Source organism: Erinaceus europaeus, chromosome 18 (genome assembly GCF_950295315.1).
Source record: "Erinaceus europaeus chromosome 18, mEriEur2.1, whole genome shotgun sequence".
NCBI classification, from domain to species: domain Eukaryota; kingdom Metazoa; phylum Chordata; class Mammalia; order Eulipotyphla; family Erinaceidae; genus Erinaceus; species Erinaceus europaeus.
This window is the reverse complement of record NC_080179.1, coordinates 22,378,438-22,397,544: the sequence shown is the minus strand read 5'-3', so window position 1 is coordinate 22,397,544 and position 19,107 is coordinate 22,378,438. Positions and strand designations below refer to the sequence as shown.

Here is a 19,107-nt window from a genome sequence, read left to right as displayed (position 1 = left end):
AACTCTGTTGGTGGGAACGGCGTGGAATTGTACTCCTATTATCTCATACTTTTGTGAACCAATATTGAATTACTAATAAAAAAGAGAAAAAAAGAAAGAAAAGGTACTAGAATGAGGAACTTACTCATTGTAAATAGCATACAGTAGATGCAGAGGATGTCTTTGACAAGTCACTGTGAGTATGTCCAGAAACACTGACAAAACAGCTAGGAGATAGGAACATCACTGAAGCAAGTGACTGAGCCAGTCAATTTTCAATAAAACCTTTGGCTAAAGCTTTAGAAAGAAATCATTATCCTCCTAATTGCTACTACCAAAGATACAGGCAAACCCTCATTGTGCAAAACCTAAAATACTATGATTCCTGCATTCAGATACCTACTAGTTATTTTCAGCAATAGCAAACATGGGTATGGTGGTTACCCAGCCCATTGATAGAGTCCAAATTGGTGATTTGTTTGAAAATTGCTATTTGGACCACATTACTACTCAAAGAAATATTCTGGAGTGAGGGATATTTCTAGCACATAAAATAATAATAGCATAGCTTTTCTTAAAAGTATTTTATTGTGTATAATGCTTTCTAAGGCAGAAATGTGAAAGATAAAATTCATTATTCATACATGTTTTTCTCAGGCTCACACAAGTTACATAAATTAATCGTTTCCATGAGCATCACTCTGAATCCTTTAGAAGTACATTTTTTTTTCTAGGATCAAAGATTATATATGCAAAAAGTCATCTTCACAAAGTAAACTTTGTATGAAAAAATGAAACATTTGTTTTGGGGGGAGACTTGCTCTATTGCCAAGGACACTGTGTTATTTATTGATATTTATAGCAGGTATGACTTGGGAACTTAATTCTAAAATGGTTCTTGTATTCTTTAGTGTTTTAATCAAATTGTATTTATTCATTCAAGAACTGAGGAGAACAAAACCTTATTCCCTTTGATGAACAACTAAGTGTACAAGTATCATTTTGGAGCTACTCACCTGGTTAGACTAAAAAAATCTATATGTATTAATAAGCCTGGGTAATTATAAATTCATTTAACAGTGAGATTAATAACTGGAAATTTAAGTATTATTGGAGATAGTTAAAGATATCAGTTGGTGGGGGCTGGGTGGTAGTACAGCAGGTTAAGCGCACATAGGGCAAAGCTCAAGGACCAGTATAAGGATCCTGCTTTGAGCCCCTGGCTCCCCACCTGCAGGGGGGTTGCTTCACGGGCATTAAAGCAGGTCTGCAGGTGTCTATCTTTCTCTTCCCCTCTCTGTCTTCTCCTCTTCTCTCTACTTCTCTCTGTCCTATCCAATAGGACAATAGCATGGCAACAATAACAACAAGGGCAACAAAAATGGGGAAAATGGTCTCTAGGAGCAGTGGATTCGTAGTGCAGGCACCAAGCCACAGTGATAACCCTGGAGGCCAAAAGTGTGTGTGTGTGTGTGTGTGTGTGTGTGTGTGTGTGTGTGTGTGTGTGTCTCAGTAGGTTTCCTCCACGATATCTGAGCCAAGCCATTGTTTTTGAAGTGGCTTACCTGGTAGGACACTATATGCAAGTGATGGCAAGTGATGGAAGCTTAAAAATTTATCCAACAGTCTGGAAAAGAAGAGGTTTCATCTTTCAGAGGGAATCACTACCAAAGTAGTTTTTATTTTATTTTATACCTAATGCATTTTGGCATTGCCCAACTGTAGTGATTTAGCAAAGCCCTAAATACTGCAAAAACATCAGAGAAGACCATGAGAAGTAAGTAAAACTGGTAAAGGGAGTCTATCAAGATGGGAAACAGCTACATTCATGTGTTTTGCTGCTGAAAATGACAGGTTATATAAAGGCACAGATGTGGCTGTAAGAATCAGTAATGAGGGGATAGGATAGGGAACTCTGGAAGTGCGAATTGTGTGGAATTGTACCGCTCTTATCCTAAGATATTTTCAGTCATTATTAAATCAATAATAAAAAATATATATATATAGTGTTTGGGGATGAGATTGTTTTCCTGCCAGTAAGCTGAAAACTAGATTTGAATGTGGCTCTGGAAAAAGAAGGAAGTATAGTGGTTAGATCAACAGGCGGTATTCACCATCTCTAGCATGACTATTTTGAAGGTAATTGAAAATAAGAGGAACTGGGCTTAGGAGTTAGCTCCACCAAGTTATTGAAAGCACAGGACTTTCATGCCTTGGAATCACCATAAGCCAGAGTTGAGCAATGTTTAGTTTTTTTTTTTTTTTTTTTTGCCTCCAGAGTTATTGCTGGGGCTCCGTACCTGCGCTACAAATCCACTGCTCCTGGAGGCTATTTTTTTCCCTTTTGTTTCCCTTGTTTATTATTGTTGTTATTATTGCTGCTCCAACTGGGATCCTTACGCCGGTCCTTGAGCTTTGCCCCATGTGTGCTTAACCCTCTGCACTACTGCTTGGCACCCAAAATAATTTTTTAAAGAAGAGTTGTGCTTTATTTTCAAAATCATTTGTCCTTATTTAGAAAACCATTATAGTGTCTAAGTATTTATTTTAATAATAAATAATTTATTGATTAATACATGTTTGACATTTTCAGAATCAGAAAAGTCACTTTTGGACCTGTTCATCAAAGTCTATGCAGAACTACTGAAGCAATTAAAAGTTGTTGAAGTATTTTAAACCCCAAATGATAGTACTATCAACCATTGTTGAGTAATAGGAATGTGTGTGTGTGTGTGTGTGTGTGTGTGTGTGTGTGTATGCTTGCTCTCTGTTTAATCATCTGCTTTTCACTTGAGCTCACTTATGTATCTCTACATGAATGATGTCTAAGAAAGTAGTGCTCTTGGGAGTTGGGCAATTGCGCAGCGGGTAAGCACAGGTGGCACAGAGCGCAAGGACTGGCTTAAGGATGCCAGCTCGAGCCTCTGGCTCCCCATCTGCCAGAGAGCCGTTTCACAGGCAATGAAGCAGGTCTGTAGGTGTCTATCTTTCTCTCCCCCTGTCTTCCCCCCCCTCCTCTCTCCATTTCTCTGTCCTATCCAATAACTACAACAATAAAACAACAAGGGCAACAAAAGGGAATAAATAGATAAGTATTTATTTTTTAAAAATACCAAAAAAAAAAAAAGGAAGTAGTACTCTTTTTGCAGAGGTTTGAATTAGATCATCATTAGGGCGAATCCTAACATTCAACCCCAGATTGAACCTTAGAAATACAGATAAATAAAATTAAATATTAGCACAATAGGGACTATATTACTAGCCATAGAAATTCCATGTAAGAAAAGAAAAGCCCAGATGGCTAGGAAATAAATCAGTATCATTAAGATGATATTTTTGCATGGCCTATGAAGTAGTTCTGTTGAAAGTAACTATAGTCACTTGGCTTCTATGTTTCTCTCCCACTGTAGTGAATTCCCTGAAATAATCCCATTATTTTTATTCATTTTAGTAGGTCAGAGATCAGTAAGTATTGATTAGTTCTGAAAAATTTAATTGATTGATTTTTCCTTTTCCCAGGACTTTGGAGTAATGTTCCTGCATCATGTTGTAAGTATTTTCTTGCTTAGCATTTCATATGTCACCAATATGGTCCGAATTGGAACCCTGGTCCTCTGCCTACATGATATCGCTGATCCTCTTCTAGAGGTAAGAATAGTCTTTCATCTGTAAGAGTACAAAATCTGTGGTTGGAGAAATAGCACAATAGTTGCATGCTAAAGGTCCAGGCTCAATCCCCAACACTACCAATAGTCAGGTGAATAATAGTGTAGTTAAAAAAAAAAAGTAATGGTACAAAATTCACAATTCTGGAATCTCTTTAGATTATCAATTCTTTCTTGCATTAGATAGTATTAGGGGAAGATAAAACATGACTATTTTGAAACTGCACTGTCTGGTGAAAGACTTGAGCATGCAACTTTCTAGACTAAAAAAAATGTTTCTAGACAAAAGAAAATGTTTCTATAAAAAAATGTTCATAATACCAATATTCTTTGTTATTAGAGTAACAAAAACCTTTATATTTCCACGCTAGAAATCGAGTAGTTTGGTACCAGAGAGAGGCTTCAGAGTAATGAGCATGCCTTCCATGAAGGAATCTCTGGGTTCAAACCCCAGAATTGCATAAAATGGCAAAGGGATGCTCTGGTTTGTTTGTTTGTTTATTTATTTATTTATTTATTGCCTCTAGGGTTATCACTGGGGCTCAGTGCTATCACTACAAATCCATTACTCCGAGTGGTCATTTCTCCGATTTTATTGAATAGGACAGAGAAAAATTGAGAGAGGAAGGGGAAATAGAGAGAGATATACCTGCAGACCTGCTACAACACTTGTGAAGCATCCCCCCTTCAGGTGGGAAGCAGGGGGCTCAAATCCAGATTCTTGTGCTTAGTACTATGTGCGGCTAACCACTGCCTAGCCTCCCTCACTCTCTTAAAATAAATAAACAAATACATACTTTAAAAAGAATTGAATCTTTTACACTACGATTGTTACTTGTATATGGTTTTTTTTTTCCGTGTTTGAGGTTCACATTAGCTTATCTAGGTGTACAGAAGTCAAAGTAGTTATTCGTCCAATTGTACATCCTAATTTAATTAGTTAGTAAGGCCTAATTGCTTGTACATGTGCTATACTAGTAATTTTACAGTTAAAAGTGTTATTTGAATTGCCAATTATGTATCAAAACTCTTCTGAGTATATGTGTGAAGAGCATCTGAGGAAATACTGCAGACTGATCAATCCGCTAAGCCATTATCATTTAGAATTATTAAGGAGACTAAAGAATAAATAAAAGAAATATGCTTGTACCATATGTCAAAGGATAAATTTAAAAGGGAAAAGTCAGGTATTTTATTTACTCTTTTTTAAATTGAAGTAGCACATTGGTTTACAACCATCTATATTTTAGGAGTATTGTTTCACACTTCTTGGGCATGGTATTGTCTCTTAATTATGACTCATACAGAGATACACTTAGTAATGTTTGCACTTTAGAAAAATAAACTTATATAGCAGGCCAAAAGTCAACTTGCTACATTACCGATGCCTTTTAGATATGGGTCTTAAGGGCTGGCTAAATAACTTACTTGAATAGTGAGATGTTTTGTCATGTATGTGACCCAAGTTCAAGCTCTGGCCCCCACAACACTGAAAGAAGCTTTGATTCAGTGGTCTCTTTCACTCTCTCTACCTCTTTTTGCCTCTCTGTCTCTAGCTCAAGAAGAAAGAGAGAGAGAGAGAAATGGACCTTAGTACCTTTATGCTCATTTTTTACTCCTCTTGGCTTATCCATGTGCTTCTTTGAAGCATTTTACCATTACTGCTAATATAGACTACAAGTACTTTCAAATAATAATCTATAATATAAGCATAATTGTCATTCCATAAAATTGAGTTTACTATAAACCAGAATGAGTGGGGGCCTGGGCCCAGAGGTGGAGAACCTACTCGCTACCATGTACACAGATCCAGTTTCCAGTCCCCAGTCCCCACCTGTAGGGGGAAACTTCAATAACATGGATGGGGCAGTGCAACAGGTGTCTCTGTTCTCTGTTTCCCTCCCTCTTTCTATCTCACATCTTCACTCAAAACAAGAAAAAAAAATGGCCACGGGTGGGGGTGTGTGATAGAATTATATATGCAGGCAGCCCCACCAATATTCCTAGTGGCAAAGAAAAAAAAAAGAATAATAAACCAATGTGAGTGGAAAGAAATCATATTTTAACCCTCTGGGTTGTTCAGTTCTAACCAAATGACCAAATACAAGGTAGATTGATAAAAGAAAAAGTAAATGTGAATTTTATTAGTAATGTGTGTAACCTTCTGTATACATGGAAGCTTTCAATTCAGAAATTCTGAGTGACTCACTACATGACTTCAGATATCAACCTAACTAGCTTTCTTACACAAAAGATTTGGAAGAAAGAGAAGATAGTCAGGGAGGCATGGTCATGCAGACACACATCTCTCCCACCTTCTCCACAAGTATAAAAGATCAGTTAGTAAGAAAAGTTACCTCAAAACATCATAGATGAAAGCCAAGACTTTAGTTTTGCCCCCCCTCCACACAGACCAGAGATCCTCACAGGGAGAAGTCTTTCTCAAAGCTAATATACATCCTACTTCCAGAGCCTCTCCTGGGAAATTAACCTTTTGCCTAGGAACTTTGTGTTTATTTTTACCAGAGCACTGCTTCCCTTTGGTTTGTGGTGTTGTAGGGGACTGAATTTGGGGCCATGGAGCTTCAGGCATTAGAGTCTATGTAGCCATTATGCTATCACCCACACCTCCTGCTTTCTTGTTTTGGTTTCTGACAAGCAGTTTTTGTTCCCTTAAAGGAATTATTCAAAGTTTAAAATATATAGTCCGCGATTTAACACTCTGATTCCTATAATGCTTTGAAACAAACAAGCAAAGAAAAAAGTCCTAGTGGTCTAGATATGTCAGATAATGGCTTGCTGCTATGATGTTTAAGTTACTCAAGACAAACACCTAAATTCTAACACATTTTAAAGAGAAATATAATTAGTTTATGAGCAATTCCCTGAAAAATAGTTACTGTTTGATTAAATCCAAAGTATGCTTATAAAAGTAGTAATTGAAAAGGAAAAAAAAAGTAGTAATTGATGTGGAAATCTACAGCTTTTGAAATAAGTCCTGTATTTATAATCTGTCACTTCTAATGTCTGTGGAAATGGCTGGTGTGATGGTAGTCAGTACCATGGTTCAAAAAAATATTAGTTGAGTTGTTGTTGTCTACCACTTTTACCCAGAAAAGAAAAATAACCTAGAAATCAGAGTCTTTAAAATATTGAAACTGCAGCTTTTAAAGGCTTAAAAGCAAACCTCATCATCTAAATTTTCTGTGATAATAAGACAGTCATGCTTGAGAATATTCAAATAATGCGATATGTTGAACAACTCTTCTGTGGCCTATAACTTAGATATTAAAAAAAAACCACCTGATTTTAACACTTTTTATTGAGTGCTACTGAATGAAACGTAAAAGAAAAATGATGTGGTTTATTTACCTCACCAGAAAGAGGAATGCAAATTTTCCCCCGTACTATAATTTGCCATGTTACACTCAAAGTGTACTTGAAATTAAAAGTTCATAATCCCAGATTCCACTCAGTCAGTGGTTACCTTCCCTTAGGAATGCATTTCTTTCCTGTCATTGTGTTTTATTCAGACCTATTAAATTATAGCTTCTGTGGCTACTATCATTAGTTCTTTCAAGTCTGTCTCAGCTAATTTAGCTTTCCATGAAAGAGAAAGTAATGTTATATATGCCGAAGTATCTTTGGTTTATAACCTTTTGTGTGTGGATGCTATGAATTCTATGTAAAAGTGTATAAAAGAGTGATGAAGTCAAATTATGTTTTCAATGTCAATTTTTCTTACCTATCTGCTAAAAAAAGGTGGTAAATAAAAGGATGTAATTTTTCCCCTAGATTAATATATAGTGTAAAAAGAAGTCAACTAAATCACTATCACAAATTATTAGAGTACTTTTTATAGATACATTATACATCAATGATATTCTCTAGAAAATTACCCATTAATATAAGATAGAAAATTATACCTAAGTTATTATTGAAATAATACTATCTTGACACATTGTTCATTTCTGAATTTATGACAATAACTTTCTCCCTCACACATGTTTAAGGAAAAACCAGAATTCTACATAGAAAGAGAAAAGACATAGAGGGTCTCCACATACTCTTTCTTAAATATTTTATTTATTTTTATGTGAGAGAGGTAGAGTGAGAGCAGAAAACTCCTCCGGTTTATGGTGGTGCTGGGGAATGAACCTGGGACCTCAGGGTCTCAGGTCTGAAAGTCTTTTATATAATCATTCTGCTATTTCCTCACCCCTCACATAATCTTTATAGTTTAAGATCTCGTTTGGGAGACCTCTTCAAGGTTTAAAAGATTTTCTAGCACTTTCTAACACTTTTACCTATCAGACTAAATTCCTGCATTAGTATCTGACTTGTTAATCTCATCACAAAAATTTATTTATCTGGTTGTTTTTGTTTTACTAAAATCAACCATAGAATTGAACTTTTCAGCTTACTGAATATCTTATGAAATCTGAAAGTCAGTAATTTTACTTATAACTAATTCTGCCTTTCACTTGGCTTTGGGTAATTTCTAAATGCTGATGTATGATGCATGAGATTTCAAAGTAGAAGGCAATTTTATGCCTCTGATGAACTATCTCAGACAGAAGATTTATGCATATTGAAGGAAGCATTTCATTTATTAGTTTAACCTAATATACCACATTTTTTCCCCTTTCATAGGCTGCCAAAATGGCAAATTACATCAAGTCCCAGAAACTTTGTGATTTCATGTTTCTTACATTTGCTGTAGTTTTTATCTTCACACGACTGGGTGCTTATCCTGTTTGGTGAGTATGTCAGTTTTTCTGATAGAACCACTCCTCCTACTAAATCAACTTTGCGAAACATTTTTATTTTGAATGTCACTGCAAATACATAGTAAGTTGTTGAAAGAAAGCAAGTAAAAGCAACTGAGTAATCTTGATCTCTTTGCACAGAGCAGTTATTTTCTTCAGTGATATTTCTTCATAGGATGTTGAAGATGAGGGTGGCTTACCTAACTTTTAAAGTCACGGTAAATCATCGACCATTGCCTGCTCCAGTTTAGTCTTGTTTTAAAAAGTAACTATTAGGTTTGAGTAAGGAGAGAAAAGGTAATGCAACCAGTTATATGCCAGGGATTCACCTATACAACATCCACCATGGACTGCCACTGGACTGATAGTAGTGACCACATCACTTGGGGATTTGTTGGTCTGGGGGTAGGTACAACTTGTTGTACCTACCCCCAGACCAACAGCGATACAACTCTGGAAGTGGGCCTAGCTATCTGCCTTTTGATAAGCCTTCCTAATGACCCTACTACACATAAAATTTGAGAACTACAACCCTATGTAATTCTTCTCAACTTTACTTAGCACAATAAATACAAATATATTTAAGGCAAAAGCTATCACTCAGAATCAACTCCTAAAATTCAGTATGGCCACTTAAAATATGAATGCCTTTTCTTCTGTTGAAAACTGAGAAAGAAGATAACAGAATTTGATGGTATTAAGCAGTGTTAACTGTCTTATGAAAAAATGATTAAAATAAAGATGTTCCCTCACTAAAAAAGAAAAACAAAACAATAAACAAAAGTTATCTGTAGAAAGTAGGTCCAGTGTCATTAATTGTACTCTATAAGGCTGACTGAGAGAAAGAGAGAGAGCCCAGCATATCATCTAAAAGATACTATTAATAACATATTTTTCCATTTTAAGAAACTGATTCAGAGGAGAAAGTAAAGCAGTAGGAATTGGTGAAAGTAGATGCTGCATTAAAATTCAGATTTTTAGCCCCAACAGAAAATAACAATAATAAAGTTGGGACTTTAAAAATGTGTAACATTTATCACTATGGTTCTGTAAACAAATTAATAAAAATATACACACATCTACACCCACATATACACACACAGCTTCTTCTTGAGGCTCACAGCCCTAGGACACTTATCATGAAAATGATTTCCAAGCAACAGCACTGAATGTTAAAAACAGGCACTTATAAAACCTCATTATAGTCTTTATGTGCTTGTAAGTAGGAGAAAGTGAAGTACTTTGGAATATAATGTGTCTGTAATTATAGCAGGATTGGAGCTCCGCATTGTATTCATAGAACCTAGTGGTGAGAATTTAAGTAGAAATTCAAGCAAGACCCAGGAAATATTTCTCAGAATGAAAGAAAGCCTTTCTTGCATAAGACCTCTGAGAATGTGAGTTTTACAGAAGAATCACTCAAGTGTTCTGATCTGCTTTATTCCTTTTAGGATGGAACCAAATTAGAGATGCATCTCTCCTACCCTCTTGCTGAAGCTCTTCAGTCTTAGATAGCAATGTTTCCTGGAACATAAACCCCAAATATTGTAAAATACAATAGTTTGTACATGTATAACATTTCCACATAACAATACAACCTCCACTAAGTTCCCCTCTTTCATCATGGTCCAGGACCTGAAACCTCCCCCTGACTCCAGAGTCTTTTTCTTTGGTGCAATACACCAACTCAAGTTGCTTAGTATTTTCCCTTCTGATCTTGTTTTTAAACTTCATTCTATGAGTGAGATCATCCCATATTCATAGGATGTCTATTTTGGGTATGTTCCTAGAAACCCAGGAATTTAGTTATCTTTGCTTGAACTTAATAGCTAATGAAGGTGGACTAGAAATATTGCATGGGAGGATGGTGTCAGAATGGAGAACAGAACTTGAAAGCTGGATTAGGTTAAAAGAGTAGCTTTCAAACTTAGAAAAAATATACATATAATACAGTTAACTATTTATCACATCAGTCTGCCCCAGGGCCCATGTGTATTCATATTTTGCACAGAAACCTCTAGGTCCTTGTCAGTCTGAACTCACCTGGTCACAGCTGGGAACATTCTAGGCTGCATACATTATAGGACCAGTCCTCCTTGAGTGGTAGACTAGGATATCCCAGCCTCCCTTCAGAGAGTGGGACAGTCCTTACTAGTGCTAGTTTGTAGTGATAGTAAGGTCCTAGAGAGGCCCACAGAAGGGTTAGTGAGGACATTTCCAATGCAAGTGACCAGTGATCAGAACAGAGAGCTATGTTAGAGGTCTAGGCCCATATTATCAATAGGGAAATCCAAGAATTACCCCAGGTCAAACTTATTTTATTTTCTTTTTTCTGATTTATTTTTATGTATGTGTTTATTGTTTCCACTTATGTTTTATTGAGGGGTTATTGGTTAACAGTATAGTCATTTTTTCTCACCAGCCCTGTCACCAAAGGCCTGTGTCCCCACCAACATCCCCATAGACGCCCATTATAATTCTCCCACAGTCTTAGATAGAGGTTGACTTTTTTTTCACGTTTGTATATTCAATTCTTTTTATATTCCATATATGAGTGAAACCATTCTGCAGTTGTCCGTTACCTCTCTGCTTGCTTCACTAAGCATAATCTCCAGTTCCATCTACTTTATCCCAAAGATCACAATACCATATTTTTATTTCGGAATAATACTCCATTAAGTAAATGTCCTTTAACTTTTTTATCCAGTCATCTGTTGAAGGGCATTGTGGTTGTTTTCAAGTTTCTGCTATTGTGAAGAAAGCCTTTATGAAGATGGGGGTGCATATATATCCCTTTGAATCGTTTATATCATTTGAGCAAATGCCTAGGAGTGGAATTGCTGGATCACAGAGAATTTCCATTTCTGTTTAAGATTCTCCAGACTGTTCTCCATAATGGTTGTGGCAGTTTTCAGTCCCACCAGCAGTGCAGTAGAGTTCCTCTCTCTTCACATCCTCTCCAACACTTATCTTCTCTTATTTCGTTGATGGAGCCCATTCTCACATGTGTGAGGTGGACTCTCAATGTGGTTTTAATTTTCATTTCTCTAGTGATGAGTGAACTGGAGCATTTCCACATATGTCTGTGGGCCATGTGGATTTCTTCTTTAGAGAACTGTCTATAATTATCTTCTGCCCACTTTTTTAAACTGATATTTTTATTTATTTATTTATTTATTTAAGAAAGGAGACATTAACAAAACCATAGAATGAGAGGGGTACAGCTCCACATCCCACCCCCTCCCCTGATAGCCTTCCCATTCTCTGTCTCTCTGGGAGTATGGATCCAGGGTCGTTGTGGGTTGCAGAGGGTGGGAGGTCTGGCTTCTGTAATTGCTTCCCCGCTGAACTTGGGCGTTGACTGGTCTGATCCATACTCCCAGTCTGCTTCTCTCATTCCCTAGTAGGGTGGGGCTTTGAGGAAGTGGCACTCCAGTACACATTGATGGCGTTGTCTGTCCAGGGAAGTCTGGTCAGCATCCGGAACCTGGTGGCTGAAAAGAGAGTTAACATACAAAGCCAAACAAATTGTTTGAACAATCATGGACCTAAAGACTGTTATAGTGCAGATGAAGTGTTGGGGGTATTCCCTGCATGCTCTTGTGTACGTCTGCTTTCAGGTATATATTTTTCCCCTAGTTTATGGGCACGGGTGAACCTATGCTCTATCTCAGGGGACCTGGACTATATCTAGGTTTGGGGACTTTATTGGGGAGTGGAACACCTGGAATGGAATTAGAGAATACTATGAAAGGAAAGGTCTCACCCGAGTGATGAAGCTGAAGGGTTGTCATTCCACACCTGAAGTCTCTGGTCACAGTCTGAAGTGCAGCATGCTGGGGTGGCACTTGTTGTGTTGATTAGGTTGCGATCCGCGGATGCAATATTATTTGATTTGAATTGAGAGCAGCATGCAGAAAAGTGGGCCTCACCCTAAGGTTCCAGCATTGGGGGAAATATAGGCTCTATAGTGGAAATGTGAGGTTCCTGTTGTCTTAGGGTTCAAGAAGACAATGGATAGTTATTGTTATCATCACATTATTTGGTGATAGGGTTAACTGTGGAAAGTCCCTTTGATAGGGTTTGGGGTATAGTACCCAGCATCTGGTATATAGCTGTGCTGTCGGTTGCTTCTGTTCTCCCTGGTCTAGGCTTTTGGGAGAGAACATATCAAAGACAGCCTATGTATTAAAAAGACTCAGTCTGTGTTTTAAGAAGTTCTAGACATATCATCAGTTTTTTTGCCTCTCATATTAATTAAATAGTGGTTTATATGATGTTTACACTTTAATAGGATTGTACATAAACACCACTCCCACCACCAAAAACTGTGTCCCATCCCCCCCACCCCCCACCCCCCCCACCCTCTTCTGTGCCGGGAAGCCCAATGGCCACCCTCCCCTTCACCACAGTATTTTTACATTGGTGCCCTGCTCTTGATTTAATCAGATCCTGCTTTTAGTTTCCCTTTCTGTTCTTCTTTCTCAACTTCTGTTGATGAGTGGGGACATCCCATACTCATCTTTATCTTTCTGACTTAGCTGACTTAACATAATTCCTTCTAGCTCTGTCCAAGATGGGTCAGAGAAGGTGGGCTCATTGTTCTTAATAGCTGCATAGTATTCCATTGTGTATATGTACCACAGCTTTCTCAGCCACTCATCTGCTGTTGGGCACCTGGGTTCCTTCCAGGTTTTAGCTATTATGAATTGTGCTGCTATGAACATAGATGTACACACATCTTTTTGGTTGGGCATTATGGAATCCTTGGGGTATATCCCCAGGAGAGGAATTACTGGGTCATATGAAAGGTCTATGTCTAGCTTTGTAAGAGTTCTCCAGACTACTGTCCAGAGAGGCTGAACCAATTTACATTCCCGCCAGCAGTGTAGAAGGGTTCCTCAGTCCCCACAGCCTCTCCAACATTTGTTGCTGCTGTCCTTTTTGATGTATGCCATTCTCACAGGAGTGAGGTGGTATCGCAATGTTGTCTTTATTTGCATCTCTCTGACAATTAGCGACCTGGAACAGTTTTTCTGATATTTTTCTTCTTATTGAGCTGCATGAGTCTTTATAGATGCTTGATATCAACCACTTCTAAGAAGTGTAGTGTGTAAATATCTTTTACCATTTTCTGAGTTTCCTGGTTATGCTTATGAAATTTTTTAATTAGGGGATTAATGTTTTTACAGTCAACAGTAAATATCATAGTTTGTTCATGCATAATATTTCCCAGTTTTCCACATAACAGTACGACCCCCACTAGGTCCTCTGCCTGGAATTTTCTTTTGATATGTAGAAGCTTTTCAATTTTATACAGTCCCATTTGTCTTTTTGTTGTTGTTGTTGTTTCCCTTGCCCATGGGGTAGAGTCTACAAATACATATTTAAAAAAAAAATCTTTATTTATTAGATAGAGACAGCCAGACAAAAAGAGAGAGAAAAAAGAGACACCTGCAACACTGATTCACTACTTGCAAAGCTTCCCCCCTGCTGGTGGGGGCTGGGGGCTCAAACCCTGGTCCTTGTGTATTATAACATATGTGCTCAACCAGGTGCACCACCACCCTGCCCCTCCAATACTTCTTTAATATTAAGGTCCCGAAAAGTTTCATTGATGTATTCTTCTATGTATTTTATAGTTTTTTCTCCAAATCTTTTAGCCATTTTGAGTTAACTCTGTTGCATCGTGTTAGGTGGTCTAGTTTCATTTTTCTACTTATGATCACCCAATTCACCCAACACCATTTGTTACAGATATCTTCCTGGGACGGGAGGGTGGCATACCTGGTTGACTGAACATGTTTCAATGAGCAAGGACCTGGGTTCAAACCCCCAGGGGAAAAGCACCTGCAGGGGAAAAGCTTTGTGAGTGATGAAGCAGTGCTGCAGGTGTCTCAGTCTCTCCTCCTCTCTATCTCTCCCTCTCTTCACAATTTCCGGCTGTCTCTATCCAATAAATAAATAAAGATTTAAAAAATGGAGAGATTTTTTTTCTTTACTGGGTAGTTTTGGCTCCTTTACCATATGTAATGTGCCTATACATGGGCTTAGCTCTGAGCTCTCGATCCTGTTCTAACAGTCCTTATGCTCGTTGTTGTTCCAATACCACACTGTTTTAACTCCTGCTGCTTTGTAGTAGAACCTGAATGGGGGCACTGTAATGCATCTTTTTTTTCTTCTTTTTCCTTAGGAGTGTTCCTGCTATTCATGTTTTTTTATATATATGTTTCTACACAAATTTTTGGATAATTTATTATGGAGGAAAATAAAATAATGTATTTAAACAAAGACGTACGTACCCATTCTCTCTGGACACTTGTCCTATGACATTGTTTATCTCTGCGTAGATCTGCTAAGTTTCAGTCTTCCCTGCGATATTTCTCAGCATTATCTTTCTTAAAATTAGAGTCATAAAACTAATGATGAGATACAATTTTTGTTGATGTTACATTTAAAAGAGTTTCATCTTCCTCAGCCAAGACACCATCTTCTAAGAATCATCAGGTGGTGTACCTGATTAAGCTCACATAGTACTAAGCACAAGGACCTGCATAAGGATCCAGGTTCAAGCCCCCAACTCCCCACCTGCAGGTCCTGTCCTCAAAGGAGCTTCCTTTCTAAGACCCCACCTTCTTCCAAAACCTCATCTGTTCTTCCTCTCCCACTCCCCACCTGGAAATTTATAGACAAAGGCTATGGTCTAGCAGATGAAATTATTATTATTGTTGTTGTTGTTATGCTTCCAGGGTTATTGTTAGGGAAACCTACTGTGACACTATGGGAGAGACACTTGGGTCTCTTTCTCCCTCCACCCCCCCCCCCCGCTGCCCCTGCAACAGCATCCCTCAGGGACTCCAGGGAGGATGATGAGTTTCACCTTAAACTGCTGAAAACAACCTGGGCCTATTCCAGCGCTTTCTGTTCCAGCAGAGGAAGTGGTGAAGCAGCTCTGCAAGTGTCTAACTTTCTCTCTCTCTGTCTCCCTCTCCTCTCTCAACTTCTCTCTGTCCTATCCAATACAAAAATTTTTTTAAAAAAAGGGGAAATGGAGCACTACTACTACTGCCAGGAGCAGCAGATTTTGTAGTGCCAGCACCAAGCCTGAAGGCAAAATTAATTAATTAAGTAATTAATTAAAATAAAAAATGAGCACCATCATCTACTAACCATACATTAGAATCTGGCATAAAGTCTACGATGATTTGATGATTTTAAAAAAAAATAAAACCTTAGAAAGGCTCTTACTGTCACAGTTCTTCCTTTCATTGAGTGTCTGAACACCTAAGTATGTAACTTCTTTGCCTCTATATTCTCATCTGAAAAATAAGAATAATAGTAATTATTTACCTACCTTAATAGGAAATGTTAAGGACCAAAGAAAACATTTGTAGTAATTTGTATAACTATAAAGAAATGTATATACATTAGGGTCATTAAAAAATATGAATTATTGACGGATCCATGTGGAAATTCTTTCTATTCTCAAGTGGACAGAAACTTTTATTACATTTTATAATCTCCAGTGAGTCTAGACTAAAGGAACCTAAATATAAATACTTTTGAAATAAAGTGTTTAAATGGAATCTACAGTTACAAGACTCAAAGTACTTTTTTTTTAATTTCTTTATTGGGGAATTAATGTTCTACATTCAGCAGTAAATACAATAGTTTGTACATGCATAACATTTCCCAGTTTTCCAGATAACAATACAACCCCCACTATGTCCTCTGTCATCCTTTTTGGACCTGTATTCTCCCCACCCACACACCCACTCCAGAGTCTTTACTTTGGTGCAATACGCCAATTCAAAGTACTTTGTTTTAATTACTTGTATTCTTATTAGTTAGTGACCATGTAATACTCAATATGGGCCAAATTGCCTTATTCCCCCAAATTCTAAGTGACTTTACCTCCCCCTAACCAGCCGGCATCACCGTTGCTATTCACAGAATTGCATGTAATTTCATAAAACACAGTGTAGGTCAAGCCTGTTGCCTCCTAAAAGTCATAAAGTCACAAATTATTTTCAAGTCAAGAATGGACATAAAATTATCACAAGTTCTTATCATTTAGTGATCTCATTCCACATCCCAATTCATGTCACACCAAGTACCAGTCCATCGGCTACAGAAAAGATAGGGTTATAATCTGTTGCTATTTAGACAGAAGCTTGTGATTTCTCAGAAAGTTACTGTCTGTTTATCTTCATCCTGCAGAGTAGGATGATTATGTGCTGATTTGTTCTCTCTGAAGGTCTCAGCAATTAAGAAAAGGAGGGGGGGAAATGTTACAGAGTTGCCAAGCTCATTCTTTTGCCAGTTTCCATAATAAGATTTAAAATTCATCCAGATGCATTTGGGAAATATATTCTCCCTCCATTGATTTTTCTCAAAATGTATTTTACCAAAGCAGTGTGGCATATCTGCTTTTCTGAATATCTGATAAGATTAGTTCCAGAGTTCTTAAGTTTAGAGATGCTGGGTTTTATTTCTCCTTTCTGTCATCTTTTGAATGATTTTTCTCTAAAGTTTTCCTTTAACACTGGCCTAAATATATTTGGAAAATGTCAGAACCTGAAGTCCTTTGAATGTTAGATGTGTTGGTATGTTTTCAGTAAGATTTGTTTGTGTTAGTATCAGTTAATACCTTCATAGGGAGGAATAGAGTTGGATGGAATGCGTCAATGTAATCTTTTGTGTCTTCTTGTGTGAACAAAGTCATTTGAATGGGATTTCAGTATCAAAATGTCAGGGGTCAACTGTGTTCTGTAGATAAGTCAAGGCACTGCCTTAATAAATATATATTTTAGGAAAATAACCTTGCTCGTGTCTTGGATGCTTTCTGCTACAATGGCATGGTTGAGTCATTGTTGGGGAGTTTATAGCCCACAGAGTCTAAACTATTTATGTACTCTTTGATCCTTTACAGGAAAAAAATTCATATCTTAAATTAGGCATTAGGAATAATTATATGAATAAAAATAAGATAGTTGAAACGATGATGCTATACTGCTGGCAAAGATGAGTTATATATATTCAGCATTTAGATGCTCTCTAAAAGTATTAACTTGGGTTAAAATACACAAGTATTTTTAATATTGTATGTGGGGGTGAAGGTGGGAGGATAAGTACTCTCAGTTAAGTAACAGACTTTATCCTTTTGCGATTTGAAAGTCAACAACAAAAAAGGTGGTATCCTAGTAACGCTCTCTACACAAACTAAACCTCTTAAGTGTTTTCTCCTTCATTCCTAACCATTACAGAGAATCCTTTGCTAGGGAAAGAGAATAATGAAATAAAAGATTGTTTACTCCATGCATTAGAAAATTCATTTATATGCCATCTGCGGAGAAAAATTGGTCTGGATATTTCATCTGTTTTTAAAATATCTAGGTTTTACACTGAAGTCTAATGCCAAGACCAGTGATGTGAAAATTGTGTACTTACCAAAAAAAAAATAGTTTTCTTTTGGTTACCATTAAGTGAAACAGAGAATTTCTGTTCATCAAGAATGTAGTCCAGGAACTGGAAGGATAGCATAGTGATTTGTATCAGACTTTTTTCATTCCTGAGGCTCAGAGGTCTAGATTCAGCCCCCAGCATCACCATAAGCCAGAACTGAGCAGTACTGCAGTTAAAACAAAATGAGCAAAGAATAAATTCTTAAACGAATAGGAAGAATTTAACCTATCAAATTTCCCTGGTTTTTACACTATGAACATATAAGGGCCTCCCCTCTCTCTCTCTCTCTCTCTCTCTCTCTCTCTCTCTCTCTCTCATCTGTGATGAAAGACAAGCACATGCTAAGACAGCAGATGCTCTTAAGCTGATATAAAGATATAAAGTTCAATGCAAACACATTCTAGTTGGTCCATTCTGGAAGCACAAAAGAATTTTTTTTTCTTGGAATGCAAACTCCTTAAATTATCTTCCTTTCCCAGAATGTGGTATTAGATCAGCAGTGCATCTTGAGAAGTCAGCACTTGATTAACAAGGGTCAAAACCCTTTCCTATATATTAAGTCTACAATACCTCCCAGAAATGTCAGGTACTTCACAAAATAGGTTAAAAATGATGTCCTGGAAGTGGGGGGGGGGGGGGTTTTGAACATCTCTTCTAGGAATAAATTATTCATGCAGCTTGACCCACTTTTCTCTTTTTACTAGCCATAGGATTGCATTATTCCACATTGTGTCTCCTTAACCCATTCCGAACTATAAGTAGGGGAGTGAGGCACTGGCTCATCTGATAGAGCATACATGTTACCATACACAAGGATCTGGGTTCAAGCCCCCACTGCCTACCTGATGAAGTAATACTTAAGTTGTCTCCCTTTCTCTATACTCTCCCCCTCCTACCCTCACTTCTCTCTGCCTCTACAAAACAAAATGAAAAAATAAAAGTTACCAAGAGCCATGGATTTGTCATATATGTGATACAAACAAAGGACCTGTGACTCCTGTCAACATCAAGTAAATACCACACCAGCTGCTCCCTTTAATTCCCGGGGCTACTTTATTTTTTGAAAGTAAAAAGTGGTGAGATAATTCATTGTTACCTGTTGCATAAAAGGGTTAAAAGTGAATGATGCATTTTCCATTTAAAATGACCTTAATGACTTTGAGATTTTAGATTGTATCATATTTACATGCAAACCTAAAAGTGACAGTGAAACTCTGTTTTGCTGGGAT

At 37.4% G+C, this 19,107-nt stretch overlaps 1 protein-coding gene across 2 annotated transcripts in view; it reads left to right on the top strand.

Moving 5' to 3' along the window:
- Positions 1–19,107, top strand: part of CERS6 (ceramide synthase 6) — a 294,482-nt gene that overhangs the window by 233,038 nt on the left and 42,337 nt on the right. For both annotated transcript variants that reach the window (XM_007539315.3, XM_007539314.3), the window contains exons 7-8: positions 3,499–3,627; positions 8,298–8,404. In XM_007539315.3, the coding sequence (XP_007539377.1) occupies positions 3,499–3,627; positions 8,298–8,404 (236 nt within the window). The remainder of the gene's footprint in view (positions 1–3,498; positions 3,628–8,297; positions 8,405–19,107) is intronic.